The sequence below is a fragment of the Leuresthes tenuis genome, unplaced genomic scaffold (assembly GCF_036924035.1).
Source record: "Leuresthes tenuis unplaced genomic scaffold, fLeuTen1.0.hap1 SCAF_10, whole genome shotgun sequence".
Taxonomy (NCBI): domain Eukaryota; kingdom Metazoa; phylum Chordata; class Actinopteri; order Atheriniformes; family Atherinopsidae; genus Leuresthes; species Leuresthes tenuis.
Window position 1 is genome coordinate 8,167,314 of NW_027325364.1, and position 24,125 is coordinate 8,191,438.

General features: G+C 40.3%; 2 protein-coding genes across 6 annotated transcripts; one reads left to right on the top strand and one right to left on the bottom strand.

Moving 5' to 3' along the window:
- Positions 1-303: 303 nt before the first annotated feature.
- LOC140316100 (uncharacterized) lies at positions 304-11,134 on the bottom strand. Its single transcript, XM_072393800.1, has 9 exons — positions 10,984-11,134; positions 10,791-10,848; positions 7,560-7,907; positions 6,174-6,440; positions 3,583-3,870; positions 3,129-3,242; positions 2,930-2,991; positions 908-2,788; positions 304-558 (listed from the first exon to the last, which is right to left on the bottom strand). Exons 2-9 carry the CDS (start codon positions 10,828-10,830, stop codon positions 529-531), a joined length of 3,030 nt encoding a protein of 1,009 aa, XP_072249901.1. The 5' UTR covers positions 10,831-10,848; positions 10,984-11,134; the 3' UTR covers positions 304-528.
- A 1,349-nt stretch (positions 11,135-12,483) lies between these two features.
- Positions 12,484-19,545, top strand: LOC140316101 (uncharacterized). Of its 5 annotated transcripts, XM_072393803.1 has the most exons (7): positions 12,484-12,798; positions 12,912-12,998; positions 13,219-13,278; positions 13,894-14,259; positions 16,221-16,460; positions 18,561-18,660; positions 18,954-19,545. In XM_072393803.1, the coding sequence occupies exons 3-7, from the start codon at positions 13,227-13,229 to the stop codon at positions 19,012-19,014; spliced, it is 819 nt and encodes a 272-aa protein (XP_072249904.1). In that variant the 5' UTR covers positions 12,484-12,798; positions 12,912-12,998; positions 13,219-13,226; the 3' UTR covers positions 19,015-19,545. The 5 variants fall into 5 exon arrangements, with proteins under 5 accessions (XP_072249904.1, XP_072249903.1, XP_072249902.1 ...); XM_072393802.1 differs by having other exon boundaries at positions 12,484-12,998; XM_072393801.1 differs by lacking the exon at positions 12,912-12,998 and having other exon boundaries at positions 12,484-12,728.
- The last annotated feature ends 4,580 nt before the right edge of the window (positions 19,546-24,125 follow it).

Here is a 24,125-nt window from a genome sequence, read left to right on the forward strand (position 1 = left end):
TGGCTCAGGTGCTCGCAGACATTTATGCAAGTACCTCATGTGCAATTTATCGAGGGAGTGTTGTTTAGCTCTGTTGACAAATGGATGATAGGATGTAAACTTGGTCCAGAGCCATTGATCACTGAACTTTTCCGAGCAGGCTGTGGGCAAATTTTGATATATGACTAGTGCTACAGAAGTCTAAACAGTATATGTAGGAACAGTGTGTTTGTGTGTGTGTTTTGAGGCAGGTTGCTGATGGAGGAGCATTTTGTTTTCAGTAATTCAAGTATCATTTAGCATTGTAATATCTATTTAAAAGAATAAAAAATAAATACATTTCATCATCCCCATGGGAGACAAGTTCATTTCTTTTACTTAAAAAAAGTTCACTTCAGGACTGAAATACCAGAATATGACAGCTTTTTTGAAAGCAGAACTCCTTGCAGTCAGTCTTGCCTGTTGGAATAACGGATCACATCTGTCAGCTGTTTGTTTGTGACAGTACAAGCGGTACAGTTGTACAGTGGAGCCTGCTGACATCTGTCATCATCTTGGTCTTCCTCTTTGGGCCTGTTGCTGGAAAGACACAACAAGGCCTTCATTGGCAACATGTCATGCAGAGGAAGAAGCAGAACTTCTGATACACAAAGCTATTTTCACAGACTGCTTCAGTGTCACAAACACTCAAGACTAAGTACATTTTTATAGCACAGAGATGAAGAATTGAAGAAAAAAACACACAGCATCCACTTATAGGTGCTGTCAGGTATCATTGAAGACATACAACAGACAAAAGTAGAGATTGCAGGTAAAGGGAGACCCATAACACGACACACATGCACACAGGAAGCATGACGCGACAGCTGTCAGCCTTGGTCCATAAACAGTATCAGTTGGCTGCCATTTCAGTGTGTCTCACACTCACCTGTCTCGGCTGGGTGAAGTGGGCAGGGCGTCCATGTCCATGAGCATGGACTTCACCATGCCTATGACCATTTCCACGATGGTGATGATGGTTGGTTGGCATCATGGTAGGATGGCGAGGCGCACCAGGCCTCTGTTGTACCCGCATGTGTTGCTGAGCAGTTGGTACATTTTTGAGTGGCTGCGGGCCTCTATTTGGAGATTTGTGATGAGTGCGCTCTTTGGGGAGGGTTTGAAACTGTACAAGGGGTATAACAGGAGGAGGAGTTGGTGGGTGCTGTTTCCCAGTGGCTTGAGTTTGAGTCTGTTGTGGACTGGGGTGAAGCAGGGCAGCCTGAGTCTGTTCTCTCCGATTTTGAAATACTTGAGCACTCTCAGTGTGAGCTTTTAGTGCAGCCTGGGTTAAGTTTGTGGGATTTGGCTGGGCAGAACGGTTTGGTGCTGGAGCAGTGCCCCCTTGGCGAGGCTGACTGGCACCGTGCATGCCAGGCTGTGTGTGTGTGCCGGGAGCTTGTGGTGTTTGGATTGGTGCTGCTATGTGTTGCTCAGTGATGTGTGCCTGCTGAAGGTGATTAGGATCAACCAAAGCTCTTGTATCAGCACCCTGTGGTGCAATCAGTCCCTGTTGTCCTGTGGGTCCTAGTGACACAACAGAGTGGCCTGCAGAGGTCTGCTGGCTCATGATAGGCAGTGCCTGGGGGTTATTGCCGAGAGTTGTTTCTTGCCTGAGGGCAGCCTGGCTTCCTCTAATGTTGCGCTGCACACTTTCCCTTTGTGTGCGGGGACTTCTCTGTGTGTGGTGTAAGGGCTCAAACTGTGTAGCACTGGTAGCATTTGGTCGTCGCAGATCAGCCGAACGGCTTTGTGTTCGACTGTCCTCTGATGGTGGATCACGTCTGGGTGGTGTTCTGCGGCGTGAAGCTGTTTGGCTCTGAGGCTGAGATCTGTTAGGTCTTCTTGCCTCTCGTATAAGAGGGTGGATTGTGTTGTCTGTGGTGTAGTCTGTAGAATCAGAAGTGTATTCAGGTGATGCCGGTGCTCTTTGAAGGGTACCACTGGGATATGCTGGTGTCCCTCTGTGGAGATCCCAAGGCATCTGTCTACGGGAGGAGCTTGGAGTGGCCTTGTGTGTTCTTGAGTTCCTGTCAGACCTCCTACGAGGCTCTGGGTCCTGCTGGAATGTCTGTGTGTTGGCATTTCGCTGAGAGGTGATATTACTGTTAAAATGCGTATAACCTGTCGGGATAAGTCCAGGCTGAACTAAATTATCTGCATCTACATGACCAATCAGTCGAGGGTCATTTGGATAAAACTGACTGCTTTGCATGGTGGGATTTGATTGCCTTGTAGGTATAAGGTTGTGTTGCATATGTTGAGCAGTACCGTTGGCTGCATTAGTGAGAGGTAATGAGCCGTCTTGCTGAGTCTGTTGGCCATTGGTTGAATAAGAGTTAAGATTGACATGAATGGTGGGCATTTGTGTATTGTTGTTTGGCTGAGTAGTGCGTGGCAGCGTGTTGAGGCTGACTTGAACTGCCGGTGGCTGGGCTCCACCCTGGCCAGTGCCAGTCTGTATGAGAATGTTAGGATTTTGCTGTTGTGCGTTTGGGAGCGTGTTTGCAATCTGAGCAGCAGTGTGCACAAAAGCTGGGTTGTCAATGCCATTGTGTGGGTATGAATTAGTGTTCTGAATGGCATTGTTTAGAAGTCTATTTGTGTCGGTTTGTCCATTGTGTTGGTGTGTGTCGGAGTTTTGTAGTCTGTTCTGTGGCAGTGTCTGTTCACGCTCAGCTGTGTATAAGCGGTCAGGTCGACGTGTATAAAGGGGGAGTTGTAGACCTTGGTCCAAATCCCTTACAACATCAGGTCGTGGATCTGTAGGCTTGATGGGAACAAATTAAATATAAGGGCACGGAAGAGAGAGCAAGAGAAAGATGGAATGATGTGGTTAATTTGTGAAAAGCACCATCATAAGATGAAGACAATATCAATAGTGAATCTTGTAAACTTTATAGTGGCTTACTATAGGCCTTGAATTTGGATTTGTCTTCTGAACAAGCACCGTTTCCCCTTGCCTTTGCTGTGCTGTAACAAAAGTAAAATGTTACCTTATTGTAAGAAAACATGCCTGTGCAGACAGAGAGATCATCAAAAGCCAGTTCAAGTATTTTTCAGCAAGATATATACAAGCACCATGTCAGTGATCACACAAGCACACTTACCCCCTCTTCTGCGTACGAGACAGATAAGGAGCACAATGAGAAGCACAATGATTAGAATGGCCAGAAAACAGCCAATAACTATCCCTGCAACTTCCCCTCCGTCGAGACACACATCTGAAATAGAAAGATTGGTGTCGTAAGGGGGAGAATTAATAAAGATAATGAGTCTGGAGCCCAGACAGACAAGAGGAAAGTACGAAAAAGAAGATAAAGGAGAGGAGAGAAGTTCTAAAAAAAGGATGATGAAGTAATTGCAGAGAGAAAGAGACGGGGGGAAGAAATGAAAATAAAGGGAGGATGGGAAGCTGAATGACTTTGACCACATTTTCACCAGATCAATCTCCCAGGATACTTCTGCTCCCTTTTCTGTCCTGAAGACTGATACCGCGACAGGTTCCAAAACCAACCATCATCATTATCAGTCACAGAGAGGTCACTGTTCACCATAACTCACCTGCGATGGCCAAGTCGGTTCTCTGCTCCGACGTGTCTTCAGTGATGCTGTTTCTAGCTGTGCAGACGTACCGACCGCTCTCATTGGTTGAGAAAGTCTGAAGGCTAAGTACCCCGCTGCCTGGCTGGCCGGATGTGACAGCTTGTCCATCACGTTGCCATGAGAAGAGGGCGGGAGGCAGCGAGTCGGATGTACAGGTGAGACGCACCGTCTGTCCCACCATTACGTCCACTCCCCCTACACACTCCTTTGGTCTGTCAATGGTCAGCACAGGGGTATCGGGTCCATCTGGTTTGTTGATAATTAGAATACACTTGTTAGCAAAAAACATGAACGACAGCAATGACAATCTCAGAAAAAAAAAAGGGCAGTGCTAATGGGAGATTAGACTGAAGACAAGTCTCGGTGCAATCTGGTTTCCTTAGCTACGATATGGTTTTTTGAATTGGCTCTATATGAATGAATTAGATTATTTTTAAATTAATTAATTGGATTTAATTGGATTTTGATTACAATGAATTGATTTCCAATTGGCTTGAATTGGACTACATTATTTAAGTGTCTTGAGATGACAACTGTTGTAATTTGGCGCTATATAAATAAAACTGAATTGAATTGAATTGAATTAAATTAATGAAATACATTTATGTGTTAACCCTGCTAAAACTGGTATCATTGTGGAAATTTGGGGTTTAAGTTACCGCATTAGGTTTAATCACTGTGGTTAACCCTTTTAAATAATATTCAGCTAATGAGAGAGCCAAGCCATTTCTGTTTTGCTTCTGAATTCTCTTCGCTTCTAACCCCAACCCAAAATTGCAGTGGCTGCTCTTACACCTGCTGGATCAACGTGTCTCAAGAATTAATTAACACTGAAATCTGAGAGTCAGTTGAGAGATATTTTTCATCTAAAATGCAGCACAGCGGCTAAAAAGAAAGATTTCAGACAGAGGAGACACTTCCAGAGGTTTTGCTGCCTTCCCTTTCAAACAGTCTGTTGTAGTATACAGTGCCCCCTTTCAAGTTTTTCACATTTTACAACGCTTCAGACACAAAAAAAAAACTTACTAATGACCACAAATTCCAACAACATGAAAGGAGGAAACCACAAATTGAGCATCACCTGAGTAATGCGAGCTTTAAAGTCAGATATGGTTATAGCAGCATCATGCTGTGGGGAGGTTTTTCTGTGAACAGGGCTGCAGATTAGTCACGATGGAGGGAAAGATGGATTCATAAAAATATAAAGCATTCCTGAATGAAAGCCTTTTCAAGAGTGATCAGGATCCCGGGCAGGGGAGACGGTTAACATTTCAACAAGACAACAACCTGACTCAAAACATACAGCCTAAAAAATAAACTGAAAAAAAAACTAACAAACATAAAAAGTGTTTTTCCAGGAAAACTCTGAAAATCATGTACCAAACCAGGCCAAGACCTGAACCCAGCAGAGGATCACTGACAAAATAAAATCTAAAAATCTAAAATCTAAAAATGGCCTTGTACTGATGCACCCCATGTAACCTGGTTTAACTCGAATGTTTCTGCCAAGAAAAAACAGTAAGCTTGCCAGTTAATTCCAAACAAGACTTTAGGCAACCACCGGTGCCAAAGGTGCTTTAACAAAATTCTAAGTAAAGGATCTGAAGGGGATTTTAGACTTTTAACTTTAAACACTTTAAACACCAAAACTGGTTTCAGCTTCATCATAGTGGAAAATTCTTTTTAGACTGGCAATTATTCATTTAATGCCATAAATGGCAACAGGTTTACAGATATGATTTTCCAAACAAACGTTGATGTAAACGTGAATCTGCTTGCAAAACTGTTGACAACAACGCAAACAAGCATTTTTCTCAGAGTCAAATCTGTTAATAATTCTGACACCGGTTATTTATGCAATTTATGAGGAAAAAAACTATTCTGATAAGCTCTTTAAAACTTATTTCATTATGCAGTCCTGTTATGAACTAAGGTAAATTAGCTTTTGTTGGACAAATCATGTCATTTTAAGATGTCGCCCACGAGTGAATAGCATTTCTCATTATATCTGAGAAATGATAGACTGAGAATTTAATAATAAAAAAAGGGGGGAAAATAACAGATTGAACTGTGATAAAAATCCTCAGCAGGTTTAACAAGACACAGTCAAACAGCAGGACTGTGACAGGCTCTTTGATGGTGATATTACAGATTCGCTCTGCCACCAGTTCTGGTGATGCAAATTTCTGTGGCCACCGAATTTGAAGACTCAATATTAATTTGACTTACATTTACTTAAGTACAAATGCTTTTGGCATTTGGTGCTTTGAATTTGGGTAAAGAAACCAATTTTTGATCGAAAAAGACTTTGATGCGGTCGGTAAATACTGTAGAGCAGGACGCTGCTGTGAGAGTGTCATATCAGACTTAATGATGTGATCAACACAAAGCCAGAAGCAGCTTTGTAAGCTTATGGAGGGATGTCTTTTGCAAGCTGAGTGCAATTCAGCATACTGTGTGCAGTGCAATGTGGATAGGGAGATAAGCTACTGCTATTGCAGTGGTTACAGCAGATTAGCTGCTTCTTGTCTTGGTCAGTGTAAACTCACAGTAGACAGTGACGCTTTGTGTGGCCGTTTGGGCGCTGACAGGGTTGCTGGCAGTACATGTGTACTCTCCAGCATCACCTCGTCTGGCTGGGTTGATGACCAGAGAGCCACCTGAGATAGTGATCCTGGAGTCGGCTGTGATGGTTGAGCCGTCTTTGCCCCACTGGACTGTAATCTCTGTCCCTGCAGTCCATGTACAGCTCAGAGACACATTACTCCCCTCCACTGCCACTGAAGGAACAAACAGACTCACCCCAGATACTGCAGCTATAAAATAAATAAATAAATAAATAAAACGTTAATTTTATTTTAGACTTCAAAAAACAGAATCACAGACAAAATGTTTCTAAATAGCTGCTACTGTAAGAATGAAGCCTGAGAGTATCAGTGAGAGCACACTTCAAGAGATGGAGTGACAGAACAATAGGGAGCAGTTTGATGTTTCTGTTGAGGATAATTTGTTGTAATCAAAGCAAGAGAGAGCTGAGAAGGGACAGCGTTCAGATAGAAGCGCAGATGGCAAATAAGAGGGCAGACGGTGTGAGCGGTAGCCGAGATGCCTCTTGGCAAGGAGCCTAAGTTAAATAATTGGACTGGGAGAAGAGGGGGCGTATGGATGGAGGAGGGTGCTGTGACTAAGAGAGAACCACAACAGCAAACAAAAACATTAGAGCAACTACTAAATAGCTCTAATTACTTGCATTTTTTAGAGCATCCGCTTGTGACTCAGCAGCAGTGTTTCATATGTTAAGATTAAAGCGGCCTCTCATTTCAGGAGTTAATAGAGAGTGAGCTGGAGGATTAGAGTCGTGCTCAAGGACTCCGCCGATCCAAGATGTGAACCAGCAGTCGTGAGTTCGCAGAATGTGACCTTTCAGCAACAGACTGGTGCTTCAAACAATTCAGTCACCCTGCCCTCCCATTAGTACTCGAGGTAAGAAGGATGTACGTCATCCCTTCAGCGTGGGCTGATTACTGAAAATAAAGAGACACTCAGCTGTTCAGGCTCCATTACAGTACTAAATGTAAATGAATGCAAATACAGAATGTACTGTCTCTACATGCTGCACCACATTAAGACAAAATCAAACATCTAAGAGCATGAGTGCTGAATATCAAATTAGTTTTAATTAGCATAAAGCCCTGAGCCATTTGCTTCACCCCCTCCTCCTTTTTATTAATCTTACCTCACCTTCTATGGGTCACTAATTTCATTATACCTCCCAGAGTAATTCTCTAACTCCCCAAATTCTCCCTCTCTTCTTTATTTCCTCACATTCTCCCTTAACATCATCACTTCCCTCACAACCTCTGTCTCCTACACACTTGACCACCACTCCGCACCCCGTCTTCTCCTCTGTTCAGGCATACATGTTTATTTCTTACCAAACACCCTCAGCTGTATTGATCTGGCGTTACCAGACAGGTCTGTACCAATGGGTTGCACCTCCACTGTGTAGTTCCCCGCATCTCCGAGCTGGGCGTTTCCGATCCGGAGCTGAGTGGCGCCAATGGTGACTCTGCCCAGGAACTGGGGCACCGGGTTAACACTGCTGACTCCTGCAGTCCACACACCCAGAGTAACTTCTCCTCGGTACTTCCATGTCATGGTGAAAACCTGAGGCACAGTCAACACTGTGAACACTATTTCAGTGCCAATTTGTGTCAGGATGGGATCAGTCTGGAACTGGATCGGCACCTGGTCCTGCGCCAGTACACTGGCAGAGAGGAGAACTAAACAAAAATTTTTTAAAAATTAATGTTTACAGTGAGCATCATATCATTCTGGAGCAGTAACGGGTGCAAAATACAAAATACAGCAGAAGCAATAAAATTACTAAAAATCCACCAGCTGATGGCGCTACATGGAAACTAAAAGGGAAAACCTCAACGATAACAAGTTCACCTGAGGGATATTAGGATATCCATTCCTAGAGATACTGTATGCCATGTTTGAGCAATTTTGGTTTCACTTAATTTATTGTTTAAGGCAAAATGATGTTAACCTGTGAAATGTCTTAAATACATAATATGATCAGCACAAATTTGTGTAGTCGAGATATTCCGCTCTTTTCTTCTATCCTGTCCACTACATTTTCACAGGATATCTCAAATACAACAAAAATGTAGAGCCAGCCTTTAAAACAAGCTTCATCTTCATCTAGCTACAACAGTAAGAGACTGCTAACACTGATTATTAAAACTGATTCTTTAAGCTTGTTTGCATTTGTAAACAAGTATTCCTACACTGGTAGTGTTACTCAAGCAAATACATCTTCCATCACTGCAGAGAGGAAATCTATAGACACACAGACTGGGCTCAGGAGGTATAAACTCGATAGAAAAAAAGGTACCCACTCTTTCCTTGCTCATAGAGTCACACCATGTTTTTTGGACTGTTAATGAACACAAGTAAAAACTTGCATTTTGTGTTCTGTTAACCTGACCTAAAGAAAGCCATGCCACTATTGTATTTTTCCTGTCTCCCATTGCAAGAATTACTGGTGCATACACGATTTTTAGGTATCTGTGTTGTGAAGATCCATTGATTTTATGTATTCATCTGTTTACGTGTTGTTGTTGCTGTTATTGTCTGTACAGAAAAGAGGGTGAAGAAGAAAATCTCAGTTTTTTTATTTGGAGCTTTGTGTTGGTGTTGAAGATTGAGACTGAAGAAGACTACCTGAATCTACAATGTCCTTTTACTGGTAAAACAACCATGGAAGAACACCAGCCACACGAGTTATAGTGAATCATATCAATAAGGTCCTGATTGGTCTCACTGGACTGACTACACTAGATGGATTCAGGTTTCCACACAGGCATTTTAAAGGTAACAAACAGGTTTTAGGCTTTGGCTTTTGTTGACTTTCTATCTGGGTAAAAAGTAATGTGACAGAAGTGAGAAACACCCATGAGTGACGCAGGAGAATGATGATACTTTCATGTACTGTTGGACTGTTTTTACAAAAGCCAGAAAAGAGCAAAAGTCAAATACATTGTACTTAAGGCATTATTAAGAGTTATTCAAAAACAGATTATTTGTAATTATCTAAATAACTATTTGATCCAGCTCTAGACATGTAATAAAGAATTTAAAAAAAGATGTACTAATAAAACTGTAAACCGGTAGCTTGAAAACATTTTACTTTCTGAAGCTGAATTTTAAGTTCTAGTGGGAGTATTCTGACAAGCCGTCTTTTCACTTCGTACAAAACTGAACAATGTTTTTGTTCTTACTGAAGGTATTATCGGTGATTCATCCGGCCAACCGCACAGACGTTTAGAAACAAAAAAAAAGCAAAAATGCTCTCATGAACACTCCAGGTTGAACCACTGCTGTGCAGTATCTCAGCTGCTGATACATGGCAGTAAAATGAGTATTTAATAATTGGAAAGTGTAGCTGATTATTACTTCAATTATTATCTTTCATGCATGAACAACAGCCCTTAGTTAATGGACAAATTAAAATATAATTGACATTCCTGGAGCTAATTTTCTTTGCTCATCTCTCTGAAGCAGCACAAACACTGAAAGTTTATATTTGCTGCTCAATCTTTGCCATTTTTATACATTACACTTTCCAGAAACATAAAACAAAATGCAGTTATGGAATTCTGTTGCCAGTCTTCTATATTTCTGTTACTGTCAGCATAGGACAGACAAAACACAAAACAAAACTTCCCACCAAGAAGTTCAGGGGCATGAGTCATCTCCCATTACAGTCAGCATTAAACATTGGTAATAAACTTTGTTTGGAGGTTTTTCCATCTGCCTCTGCATTGCTTAATATAAATGAATGTTAACTTTGCATTCTATCAGCTGCTGATTTATGTCTAATCTTTGTTGGGATATATTGTAGACATTATCTTATGTGGGTTTTTTAATTCATTTCTTTCTGATTGTAATGCATCTTTGCTCAATTTGTTTTACATTTTATGTCTCATTTTGTCTATGTGATCATTGTGCATTTGAATATTGCATTTGAATTGTGCATTTGAATATGAACATGCTGAATATTTTCTGAATTGCTTTGTGTGTCATTTGTCATTTCTATTGGTTTTTGTTGCCATTTTGTTTCTTTGTGTTTATAGGATTTCTATTATTTTTTTTAGTTAAACCAGCGTCCGCTGACTCATTGGGTTCTTGAGATAACTGTACAGGCCTGTGGTCAAGCTTTATAACTAATGGAGTTTTGTTTTTGCAGTCTGAGCAATAGTCAAGTTAACAGGTCTATTTTTCATGCTATGATTACTGTAATCAAAAACTGTAGCACTGCATACGCTACCATAACTATTACAGAAGCAATAAGCCAACTGTTATTCTGCACCACATAATGAAACTCGGACGTAGGATTCTATAATTAGACCCTGAAGGCAGCACGTCACTGTGTAATCTGGCCACTGACGGGAATGCAGCCGCGCAGGTTTAACAGCCCGAAATGAAATTGTTTTATTTACGTGCCTGGAAAGTTACAGTGGTCCCTCCCTGGCCTGTTTATTTTAAAAAATAATAATTCCTCACAGTAAAGTCTCCACTGATACTCCTCGGAGACTTGAATGAGCTGTTTGAACGGTGCAGGCGGAAGAGAATAAACTGTCAGAGCATGGTTTTACCTGCCAGGCACAGACTGATGAGGAGCGAAGGTTGTTTCATGTCGTCAGTCAGGCCAGTCTGCAGAGAGAATATTCAGATGACTTTAGACACGAACTTTGTTAATTTTAAACAAGTTTTAAGTTGTATTTATTGAGCACACCAAGTCTTTACAGAAACCAAATCACATGCTAGATTTGACACTTTTCTGCTCACCTTACCTGGCTCAAACGACAATAAAGCCGATCTCTAAATGTGCTACGAGCAGTTAGCTGTATGAATCTTACCAAAGTATTTCCCTTCTTCCCTCATGTTAATTTTGTGCTGAAGAAAACGGTCCGATTTGCGTTTGCTTATTAAAGCGGCTACTTCCTGTTTCTGTACTATTACCTGTAAATGACACACCTGTTTTCTTAAAGAGCCAGCACAAATTTTATCTGATGGAGAGAAGTTAAATAAATACAGCATTTATGTGGAAACTGTAAGTTTGACAGAATATATTGACTATATGAATATGAATAAGCTATATACAGCTAATATGTCATGCTTTGAGTTGATCGTTATCTTCTGTGGTTATAGTTCTACTACAGCTGTGGTCTGTTAAAGCAGTAAAATTACATAAGGTGTCAACATTTTATCACATTCAACTCAGTGATTGACTCACTTTTGTACTAATATGTTAATGTGATGCAAAACGTGACACTCAGTAATTTGGAAAAATGGAAACTGTATAGTCTAAATAATGTCTGCTGATATGTTTCAGCTGTTGTATTAGTGCCACCCACAGGATAATTCTAGCTAACAGTACTTCTTTGTTGACAATGAACTCTGTGGGATCCACAGCTGGGACTCCCGTTATTATTCGTAAATCCTCTGCAAGCACAAATGGATTTATAATCAGTTTTACATCACTCATATCTGGGCCCCAGGATGTGCCTCCTGAAGTGAGAAACTGCAGTGGTAACCTCTGAATAAGTGATGTCATTACGCTCCAGTGCTGCAGGAGTCTAAAACGCATGCGTAGCTGAGAAAACAATTTCATTTCAAGGTTGTTTTAGTAGCTGTTCCGAAGCTTTCCATTGTTTGGTCGTGCTGTTTCTTGCATCCAGCTGAGGTTAAAATTCAAACATGTTACATAAGGATGGAATACGATGTTAATTTCAGAGTGGCTCCATGAAATTCCCCAGGGAAAAAAGTTGTTGGCATTTCCCTTGACGTGCTTGAAGATGTTTCTCAGTTACAGACGAGGGACGATTATTGGAAGAAATAAGAATAGAGTGAATCATGTACTGTATTATGTCCTCATTACAGTCCAAAGCCAAGACAATGTATTGTGTCTGCAGGGCAAATGGTGTTCCTGCTGGATAAGAAGCCTGAAGTACAAAGACTATTTCGTGAGACTGCGTTTTTCCTTTCAAAGAATACCATTGCGTTTTATCTTTGTTTACAAAAAGTACAACAACAGTTGTGTGAAAGTCCAGAGTCGAACACGTTGCATTGTTGAGGGAGCGTATGCTTGGAAGCAGACGCTTGAACACAGCCCAGAGAAAGGAGGAGGGTGGGTGGGAATAGGGGGAGTGATTTTTACAATGGAGAGTTCACTTATTAAAAGCACAAAGCAGAAAGAAGTATTGAAAGTTCAGGAAGGGAGGGTGGGGTGAAGGGGGAAGAAATGGTTTGAAAACAAGGTGACGCCCACATGGAACACACACACACACACACACATATTGGCTGGACCTAAAAAGAAGAGAAACAAGCCAGATAAGAGACCTGAAGGTCCAACAACATAGCTTTACTCCTGTTTAAATTTGATCATTTCTCATAATGTAATGACAAACGCTTTGGAGGTATTACTTCATCGAGGGCCATAGATTTACTGGCAGACTGAACTCTGTTAGACTTTAAACCCTGAGAACGTGGAACTCTGGCTCAGCTGTACGGTTTCTCTCAACTTTGCATCGGTAGGTGATTCTGTCTCTAGCTGGTCTTCATGTGGTAAACTTCAAGGTCAACAAGAGGACGAACTCCAGGGTAGATTTATTGCATGCAGGTTGTGTTCCTGTGCCGTTATCATTTTTTTCTCTCTGTGTGTTTTGTTGTACCTGCTGCGCTTGAGTGGGTTCATTTTTTCTTTTTTTTGGCAGCTGTTTCATCCATGTTTTGTTCCAGTTTCCGACTTTAGAGTCTGCAGTGCCAATCCTGTTCTTTGGATGCGTCACAAACAAATTAAAGTAGGAAAAGGGCTGTGCTGAACATTTGGGTTACATTTCTAATAGTGGTACATGCTGTACTTTGATTGTTTAGTGCTCTCATTTAAATTTTGCATTTTGAGGTGTTATTATTATTGCTGCAGAGGCATCCCTGCTGCCTGAGTACAGAGGAACTGGTGAGCTGCTGCTGCTGCTGAGGTCATGGCCAAATTTCTCTTTCTCTGCTCTCTTTCTACATCAGCAGGTGTTATGGATCTGCAATATTTCCTGTGCTGGAGAGTTGCCCCACTGTTTCTCTTGAGTAAGGCTTTTTGTTGTAACTACCATCCAAATAATTTCTACTTAAAAAAAAAGAACTGCTTGAAGCCAAAGAAAGAAAATATTTCCAAGCATTCGTGCTGATGTGGTTTTCAGTTCTTCTGTATTCAAGATGAGACTGCAGTACACTTTCATTCTCAGAATATACACAGGAAGAACAGCCTTTAGATATTGCACCATTATGCACTGACAAAACACTGCTGGTAAACGGCCTCTTGCATTACTAACCGCACTTGCATTATTTACACTTCCTCCATAGTCTGCCGATCAAGTCAAGACACATGATTTATAGCCCTAGTGGTAAATGCACACAAGCTTACCAGGCTTTGACACAGACTTTAGGATACTGATGTGGCTTGATGGATATCGCATTAGGCATGCCTGTCATGCACCATAAATCATCACTTGACATCATTGACAGAAAGTAGCCATATACAGTCCATTCATACACATAAGAGTTATGGAGATTTCTGAGTTATGCCATTCAGCCTTTTTGATATACAAAACTCAGGTTATCCTCTGCAGCTGAGTAAAAAAGCATGCTATATGGAAGCACTGTAGAGCATGTAATAACAAATGGTTCAATATTTGTCCTCAGTGCCACATGGGCTCCAGTGTATGTCGGTGCACGTCCTCAATGAGCAGCCCGTGCATGTAATCCCCGGCTCCAGCCTGGTTCTGAAAGCCCGGATGGTGCAGGGTCCCCTGGAAGAGATTTCTATGGTAACCTGGGAACGGGAGCCTGAAACTGGAATTGATCTGGTGAGAGTGACGCTGGCCACATGCCCTGGCAGCAGCCTGAAGTGCCCTGGTACGAGGCCAAACGTCCATGTGAACATGGAGCAGCAGGAGACGACACTTCAGATTAATGGATACAGCAGAGCAGACAGCGGCGTGTACGCTGTGACTGTGACAGATCGCACGGGGACCAACACCACTGCACACTGCATCGTCAGGGAATATGGTACAGTACGATGTGCTGCGTGTGAGAACTTTTTTAAATGACTGTATGTGGTGAGTCACTTTATTACATTCTCTACTAACCAAGGTAACTGCTTTTTGTAGAAGTTATTTTCCTTTTTTCGCAATCAGTTAGGTACAGGGGCTTTTTATCCATCCATCCATTTTCTATACCCACATAATCCAATTCATGGTTGCAGGGGGCTGGAGCTTATCCCAGCTGACATTAGACAAAAGGTACACCCTGGACAGGTCACCAGTTCATCACAGGTCCACACAGAGAAAAACAATCCCACATGCTCACACTCGCGCCAAGGGTAGCTCCAGCAACTCTAACGTGCATTCATTACAGTAGGAGGAAGCCGGAGTTACCAGAGATAGCACAAACACATACAGGAAGAACGTGCAAAGTCCACGTAGAAAGGCCCCAGCAGAAATTTGAAGCAGGTTGCTGTGAGGCAACAATGCCAACCACCACACAGTCGTGCAGCCACATTAACATGTTTATGTTTATGCATTTAGCAGACAGTTTTATCCAAAGCAACTTAAAAATGAGGATATAACATTACAGCTAACATCAAAGCTAACAATAAGCTACATCTATAGCTCTGGTCAGACTCTGTCAGAGGTGACAGTGTAGAGATAGAGTGCAGTACAGAAAGAGATATGCTTTCTTGTTTATACTCTGTATAAGAAAAAACTGAGTTTCATATTCTACCTTTCACACTGGAAACAACACTTCATTTAAAATTAATTAAGTCTTAGTTTATCTGACAAAATAAACAATTTACAGACAACCTCATGGGCTCTGTGAAACTGGGATTTGAGAAGTTTATTAAGTAGACAAACTGAACCTGCAAAAATAAGTCTAAGTAATAAGCAGTTTTAAATAAACATTTGTGACAGCCTTACTTGTAGATAATTCCTACACAGTTTGAATATACGGTCACTCGATGCCGGGGCTAGAGGACAGTCAGTTTATAGAAGTATGAATGTACATCAATCAGCCATAAGATAATAATGATCACCTGCCTAATACTGAGAAGGTCATCCTTATGCCACCAAAAGAGCCCTGACCAGTCGGGACTTCATTAGCAATCGACACTGTGAGCTCTGTGGGGTGGGAGATGGATTGGGCTTGCTTTGTACAGGAGTGCTGTTACCATGTGGTGGTGTGACTGGTCAGGTGTCAAAGCAACATCGATTTGAATTCCAGGATGCAGGTTGATGAGTAGATGAGTAACGTTACAAGCTTTACCTGTCAGTGGTCTTAATGTTATGGCTGATCAAAGTGTATATTTTTTACTAGCAACAGTGGTTTATGAAAAAAAAAAAAGAAAAATCTGTCTCTGCACATAAGTCACTGGCAGTAAAGTAGCTGATATGCTCCAGCCTCTCAGGAGTTAAGTACGACATTACCAAAAGTATAGTGAATGTGCTTTAATCTCACACCACTGTACATTGTTTCCCTCTAAAGGTGGATGTCTAATTTAATAATTTAACACTTGAAATTAAATTTGCCTAGAGGCTTTGCTCTCTGGTTTTCTCTCTGGTTTTGTTTCTGTCCCTCTGGATGATTTTGGTCTCATCATAGCTTTCTAGTTTTCTGCTTTTCCTCAGATCTTCTGGCTCTAACGGTATCAATTCATCAGCTCCACTCTTCTCTTACATCTGCTCTCTCATCTTCCAGGGTTTTCCATCATCCCATTTTCCAACATTATACCTCACTCTCTGATCTCATTATTGTCTCTGAACCTGAGCCAGTTTCTCCTGACAGCATTAAATGTCTCTCATGATTCTTTGTCTTGGACCCTCTTGGACAGGCATGCACCATTATTCTTACTTTGTAACAGATATATGCCCAGGGCTGAACACTTTACACCTCTTGTTTCTATCCAGCTCTCAGTTTTTTATCTACATACCTATTTTCATTATTGACCTCAACTTCTTCATATGTCTTTGCAGAGGCAGTTCATCAGGTGTCTGTCAGCATCAACGTGTCTCACTCCTCCCTGGTTTGTGGTGAGGCCTGGGGGACAGAACCCAACTTCAGCTGGCTCTATGAGAGAGCCGCCATCCCCCAGACAGTGGGAAAAGTCTCCAAAGATGGAACAATTTTGGTTTTGACCATGACTCCCATTTGTGGCCACTTCACCTGCATGGTTGGCAACAAGCTAGGATACAGTTCTGCCACCTACACAGCAGGTACGTATGAGCTTAGCCGGAGCCTTTAATGTGCTTTTGTATGAGACATTAACAGTGCTCCAACCCCTTTACAGTTTACAGTTTACAATATTTGAATCGATTTATTTACTTAATTAGCAGCTGCATGCATCTTTACTTTCACACATATATAAAAATATATATACTTTCTTTCATCTTAACAATTAAAGTATAAAATGAAAGGCCTCACTGGGTGATAAAGCAACTAGTAATTATTACCAGACTTTGAAGTTGCCTTTAGCTGTAAGGACCAATGTTTGGGTTTTTTTCTAGCTCAAAGTGATAGCAAATCATGAAATAGGCCCAGGACAACACATTTTTTATTTGTGCATATTAACACAAGTTGTGTGGGTTTTTTTTCTTTTCAAAGAAAATGTAAAGTTTTTAATATTTCAGCCTAATCGAGCAGTTTAGGGGCATATATCTAACCGCACAGTAAGTGGAAGCAAAAACTCATTTTAAAGTGAAATAAAATAAAACACGGGTCTTTTGCATTATAGTCATGTGTAAAACTCCATCTACCGCCTTCAAGTATTTACTTTTTCACCCATTAAAACTGGTGTTAATTTAACAAAAACTTTATATGAACATAAAAAAGTGTTTCCAAGTAAGGGATTGATATATTAGAGATACATTACATAACAGTTTTATAAAAACTTTACTGCTCATCGTGTTTGTTTTGTAGTTATTACTTCTCTCTGCATCCTCACACTACTTGTGCAAGAGTCTTTGGGTGGTGCAAAAGCTTGATTGTACTTATTATCTTAGATATCAAATAATGTTTAGGATTAAACCTCATGCATTCCCAAGCCCACGTCTTTAGTCTCCATTTTATGTTGCTGCATAATGAGCTGGGTCATAACAGGAAAACAGCCTCACAGGTTGGTGGTTCACTCTCATGGCATTGTTTCCCGTTCCAGCTGTTTTGACCATAAAAACACACTGAACAATACGTGCCCGGGCCCAAATAGCATAAAAAATGTGGCTGTTGTTCAACTGGATATACAGTTCTGAGGAACTTGCTTCACTCATTTTCTAACAACAAATCAAAAACTGCATATGCTTAAATATGTCACTGTAGAGGTGTGTGCAATAATGAGTGAGAATACATGTGATATTATAGTACTGGGATTGAATATTGCTAATAATTAATATAATAATTATCATGAAAATAATTGGTATGTATTTCGACCTTAAGTTACTACGTAACATTTGGCAAAGTCCTATTTCTTCTTTATTGTTAACTTTAAAAACAGAAGCTACAGAAGCTGATGACCTGTAAACCACAAATTGGTCAGATCCACAAGCCTGACCAGGCATGACCTATCACATCAGCTGTGCTCAAATTCAACATTTTAGGAAAGCGCAAAATCAAAATAAATCCCTAATATCAAACATATAAGTAAGAAAACCTGCAATGACCATTTTGTTGTCCCAGTTGGACCATATACAGATGTATAGGTGATGTACAGTATCCTGCAAGTATTGTGCCATATTGTAAAAACAGTACTTTTGCAATATTGAAAGTCACAATGAAGTAGTCATTTCCCCATGTGAAATTATAAAGCCATAGTATTGTTTAATCCCCATTTAACTGAAGTATCAAATTGGTTGTAAAAAAGTGGCTGTACCTATTTCCATCTTAATTAAAGGCAGCTCACCTTTATGTGTTATTGATATTCATAAATCCAAGTCTTTAACACTGTCGCTATGCGTCTATCTGAGCTATGTCCCGACCACACTTTTCTCTGTGTATTGTGTCTGCTGTGCTGTTTCAGTGATAAAGGATTTTCCAGTGTGTGATCAATAAATCTCTACCGCTACTGCTGCTACCACAGCTGCTAAACAGGCGAGACAAATGCAATTCCTCGTATATGCCAAGAGGCATGATGATCCAAAGACAGTCAGGGTGTTGGAGGATACCTTCTGTTATCTCCTGTTGTTGCAGCTAGCTTTGTTAGTGTACAGACTTGTTGCAGTGAACCTTTCTGGCCTTTTAGAGCAGCCATGTCAGATGGCTTGTGTTTTGTTTTGTTTTGCCCCCCCTCCTCCTCATCAAGTATCTTTTTCCATGGTTGACAGCGCCTTGTGAGACCGAGAGCAGAGGGACGACAGTGGCTATAGTCTGTCTTGTTCTCCTGCTGCTGCTGTGTGGAGGAGTGCTGGCATTTCTTCTGTGGAGGTACAGTAATGCATGTAGACACTATGTCATACATAAATCTCATTTCAGGCTATGCTCTGATGAGAACACTAACACTGTGAGAAAGTAACACCCTGGTAGTAACTGCTTTAAAAAGGACAGAAAAAAAACTGAGGGTACTGAGTGAAACAGCAAAATGCGGCATTGCATCCTCCCACACGTTATGCGACATGACAGGCCAGGCTGTGTCTGCTGACAAAACAATTGTCACTTTTACTTGGGTCTGTTCGCAGTTTGTCAGTGCTGTATGATCTAAATTGAACACTTCTTTTCAGGAGACACAGGCACAGTAACAGGGGAGAGAGGCTGCATGAACATTTGGATGACGGCTTCTAAAAAAGGCCTAAGCTGTTACTCAAAGGTCTCAGGGGAGAACAGGAAATGGACTGCACTACAACGGAGGACCTTCCTGTCCTGTGAGCTGTATGACCTTCCACAGTCTTGGAACAATGTGAAGAGTGAACTGACAAATATAAGATATACAGAAGAAGTTCATATTTGGCATGAGGTGACAGCAGTGTCCTTACACTGCCTCCTGCTGGCTGCACCTGAAACTGTATTTTGATGAGAAGAAAGTATCTTTTTTAGCTTGTATTAACTATGCGGGGTATTGAAATATGATGAAATCCCTCTGCATAATGTCAAATAAGCATACTGATTCAGCATTTTACAAAAAAAGATTTTGAAGGATAATTTTAGGTTAGGTCATTTTTTTTAATAACAGTTGTTTCTTTTTTATTTAGACGTAATTGTGAGCTTATTTAATTTTTTTTCTTATCTACTATATAATGTTCTGTCATGTACTTTCATGCATTTCAGTTTGCAGCTAAGCAGCAAGCTAAAGACCAATCAATCTTGAAGACTGTACTTGATGTCATTGACTGAGGCAGTCGAGAGACTGTAAAAGTGCAATAAGTGATTTTTTTTTACATGTACTCATGACCCTGTTTGAAGTAATGCCAGGAGTGAAAGATTGCCTAGACTAGCTCTATAAGGAAAACTAGCATAAACAGCATTATTGAACAAAAATATCAATCCTACTGTGGAAACAGTAAGTGTCCCCTTGATCTTAACGGCTGTTCTTTGCCTTTTAACATAAATAGCTTCTTGCTGGCATTTTATATAATTACCCCGCAGTCTCTGCTAGAATTTATAACCATTCTCTCATGCAAAAATCCTTCAGCTGCAATCATGTTTGAGGGTTTTCTTGCATGTACTGCCAGTTTAAAATTACCCACATCCTTTAAGTGGGAGTCAGATAGGCTTTTATTCACCATTATGTTCCATAACCCTTCATTTTCCTCTTTTTCAGCCATGCCTTGGTAGATTTATTAATTTGCTGTGGGCTACCTTGTTGATAAATTCACTTTTGAGCTATCTACACTCTAAAATGGATGTCTTCATATTGTGATAATGCAATCAGTAATATGATGCAAAATTCCCATCCGTATGAAGGCCTTCAAGCTGTCTGGTGTCTGAGGCAGTGAAGCAGCCTCAAACCATGGCATTTCCATCACCATGCTTCACAGATGCTCCGAGTTTCTTCTTCTGGCAAAATGTCTTCTATTTGCATTAAATATGTTCACTTTTACTGTGGCCAAACCTATCTTTGATTGCTCTGTCCACATAACATTACTCTTTAAAAGGCCTGCTCTTTGCACATTTGTACACTGCTGTAGTTTTGCTGTCATATTTTGGAATATTGCAGACTTTGCATGACATATGCAAATACTCTTAACAAGAAACTGAGTTAAATATTGCAGATTTTTCTATGATATTTTTATGTTCTTGGGTATGTCTTTTTTGCCACAAACGACACTGGGCTGAATTTGGCAGCAAGTCCTAGATAAACTGTCTGTTATTTTAAATCTGTTTATCAGATCACATGTATCTGCCAATTCTTTTTTTCAAGGAACCCATAGAAATGTATTTGTTCTTACAATCTGACCCTAGATCTGCATCTATTTGGCTTCTGTTAATTTGCAGAGGGTATCAAAAGGCCAATTTAATGCATCATTTGAATATCAGTTTTATCTGGAGATGCTCTTTCAAAGTGGTCAGGTGCTTGCTTATTCAAACACGTTGATAAAGTCGGAGGCTTCCATGAGGTTTACTACTTAAACTGGAATTTTCTTTTCAGACAGCAAACTTTTTGTCCAGCCACAATTCCCAGGCTTATAAAACCATTTCTTTCTGATATTAAGTCACATTCACTTAGAGGCCAACTGCTGTAAAGGTTATCAGCAGATCCTATTATAGAATTTCCAGGCTGTCGAAGACATTTTCACTTCAATTAGTCAGCTCTTCGGGTTCGTTCTTGGCATCAAACACAGTTTGACATGTTGTGTTTTCAACGTATTGAAGTTTCCACTGTGAATTCAACTTGTCTGACTAGAATGTAAATTTATCTTCTGTGATCCAGTTTATTTCTGGTCTGTTTTGCTTCTTGGACTGAACAAAGTGTTCTTGGCACAGGATTTGTGTTCAAAATAAGATTGGATACATTATCATCCATTCTAGCAAAACACAGTACACCCATCGCACTCGAACCCTCTAACCTCCCACAGTGTTATCGTTGTCCTTCATAGAGCCACGATGGACCACATGGAAGAAACAGAATCAAAGAGGTCGAGAAGAGGACAATTATTGGGTGTGGAAGGAAAAAGGAATGGCACATCTGTCATGAAAGCTGATGTGTGCCTCTGGGATTTAATCCAAAGATTGATTCTTATTGCTATACCAATATTTCAAAATATCATAGAAAAACAATACATGTTCTAAAAGACTATATTATTGCTACACCTTAGACTAATACATTGTAGATAAGAGCCACAGCTCCCAGAGGCTATATCCTGATGTGGAGAAGACAGTGATGAAATATCAAGAAAATGGAAAGAAAACTTAAGTGAAGGGTTGAATGCAAGTCAGATTGTCTGAGTAAGTCCACAGCCGCTTTCTGCATTTACTCCCATATAAAACTAATCTTCACGAGACTCTGCAAAGTTGCTAATGTAGGCAATATATAATAATAATGTAATATAATGGACAGGATTGTTTTAACGGGGCATTCATTGACTGTATATAAGCTGCAAGAAAATATCTCAGATGGTTACCTTGCCAGATTTTTGCTAAAATCCCCTCTGCTATGAGTCTATTAGCACTGTTCCCCTGCTTTCAAAAGCCTCCCATCAGGAGACAGAGGAGACAGAAATGCATGGGCAGCACATACATTACATGGAATAGAACCACGAGAGTTGCAGAGCCCAAGCTGGCCATAAAACAGTAAATATGTAGCATGACATCCTCAGAGATAGATCTACAATGAGCAATGACCAACAACTGAATACTTGCGAAACCCGATTTCTACAGTAACATAACATAACAATCACCCATGAATGGTTTATGCATTAGTCCTTCACGCAGTCTGAATTCATATAACATATTCACCGTAAAAAATTCACAAAGTGCTTCTCTGTAAAATAAAAAGTACTTTGTCCTGCTGCAGTTTGTATGCAGAGCACCAAATCTGCAGGTGAAAACAGGACAACAAATGGCTGTTGAAGCAATGTTTGTCAAGCGAGGTTTTTTATTGAATGTATATAATTTCCCATGTTTGAGATTGTTCTGTCTGAAGATGAATTTAAGGGGGTTGGAGCGAGACTCAGACAGGGCTGGGTCATGAGAAAGTACTTAGAGATTGTTTAAAAAATAAACTATAAACATAATACTTAAAATGTACAATTTAACAAAAAAGGTTGTACCTTAACATTATACTTGAGGATCAGCCAACAATGATCGCAATCACAATGCTAACATGCTAATATTTAGGACATAATATAAAATATTCATCATCACAAAATTATCTAATCAGCACAGAACAAACTTACAGGTATGTGATAAGGTTTGCCATACACCTGTCAGTATCAAGGGAATCAAATGATTAGGATTCCTCATCTGATCACTGTGCATTTCTCATCAAATATTCATGGATTTTCATTCAATAGTTAATTAAGTATTTCAGTCTGGACCACAGCGACGACCCAACAGACAGATCAGTATTAGCCATTTTGTGAGCATTATCAATCAAAACTTTCTGTAAATAAGTAGATTCTTCAGAGATGCACTGTCAGACTTGCTGCATTGACTGACAAGTAAACTGTTTGAATAATGACTGGAAAGGAATGTTCAAAACAATCAACGTCCAACCAGTCAATAAAATATGACTGCCTGCTGATCAATGACAGCTCATTATTATCTTATCATTGCATGCAATCGTTGTGCTGTGCACAGACTCAAACATTCATACTTCTGCTTGTGTTCTCTGTGCATGTTGTCCAGAGCAGTTCTCTGATCCATGACTCACTGTGGGCCCAGTCACTCAGAGAACTGTACTTCTAAACGCATTCATGTTGTATGATGAAAGGTCTGACAAAAGGAGAATGAGAGGACTAGATATTTAACGTCAAAGTCTGAGAGTTCATTAAAACCTATGCTCTGAGTTTCTTAACCTTTAAATGGTTCATTCTGACATTTTGGGAAATAGGCTTATTTGCTGAGTGTTGATTAGAAGGTTGATAACACTGTTCTATCTGCAAAGCTGAAAGCCAACGGCTGAAGTCTGGAATAAAAACTGCAACAGATTTGATAACAGCGGTAGCCAAGCTATTGCCCCAGTTTGCAGTCCTGCGCTGAGATAAGCTAACTAGCTGCCAACACACAGGGGAATGTATCACAGTGAGTTGTTAAGATTAAGCTGAAGCGTCACGAAAGCCCGATTGATTGAAGGTTAAAAAGTACAGTTGTCAAACACACTAGTTTCCAGCATGTAGCTTGAATGTATGCCAACTCTTTTTATTTAAAAGCAAATGGACATTTTTAGAGACTAAACCGACTCAAACACCATCATGTTCATATATGAGGTAAACCTGTATAGTTTGACAATAAGATACATAGATGTCTCATTTTGTTTTTGTTGGGTTTGTGTTTGAGCCTTTGTCATTTTGAGAACAGGTCACTGGTTGACTCCATTTCTAAGCCAACATAACTTAGTGTTGCATACTGCTGATGCTATAGTCAGGAGGAATAGAGGATGACACTAAACACTCAGATATAAACATAAACCACAATCTGTTTGCACACTGATAATTAAAAGATTATTAATCCACATATACTGTGACACTGCTTTAACCTTTATGAATAGACATAAAGTTCCTTCAGAGTCTGTCAGTCTAAAGCATACTAAGCTGAAGACGTATTAGAATATGACCTGAACTTATAGGATCAGGTCACCAGATTGTACAAAAGTATCCCAAACATACCAACCCCCCTCCAACGACAGAGAAGTAAATCAAATAAGGTACCAGAAGTTCCCTCTTAGTAATTCTGATAAGGTTTCTCAAGCCAGACTTGTATTTTACCGTAAAGTCTCTCATTCTTGACATGACATG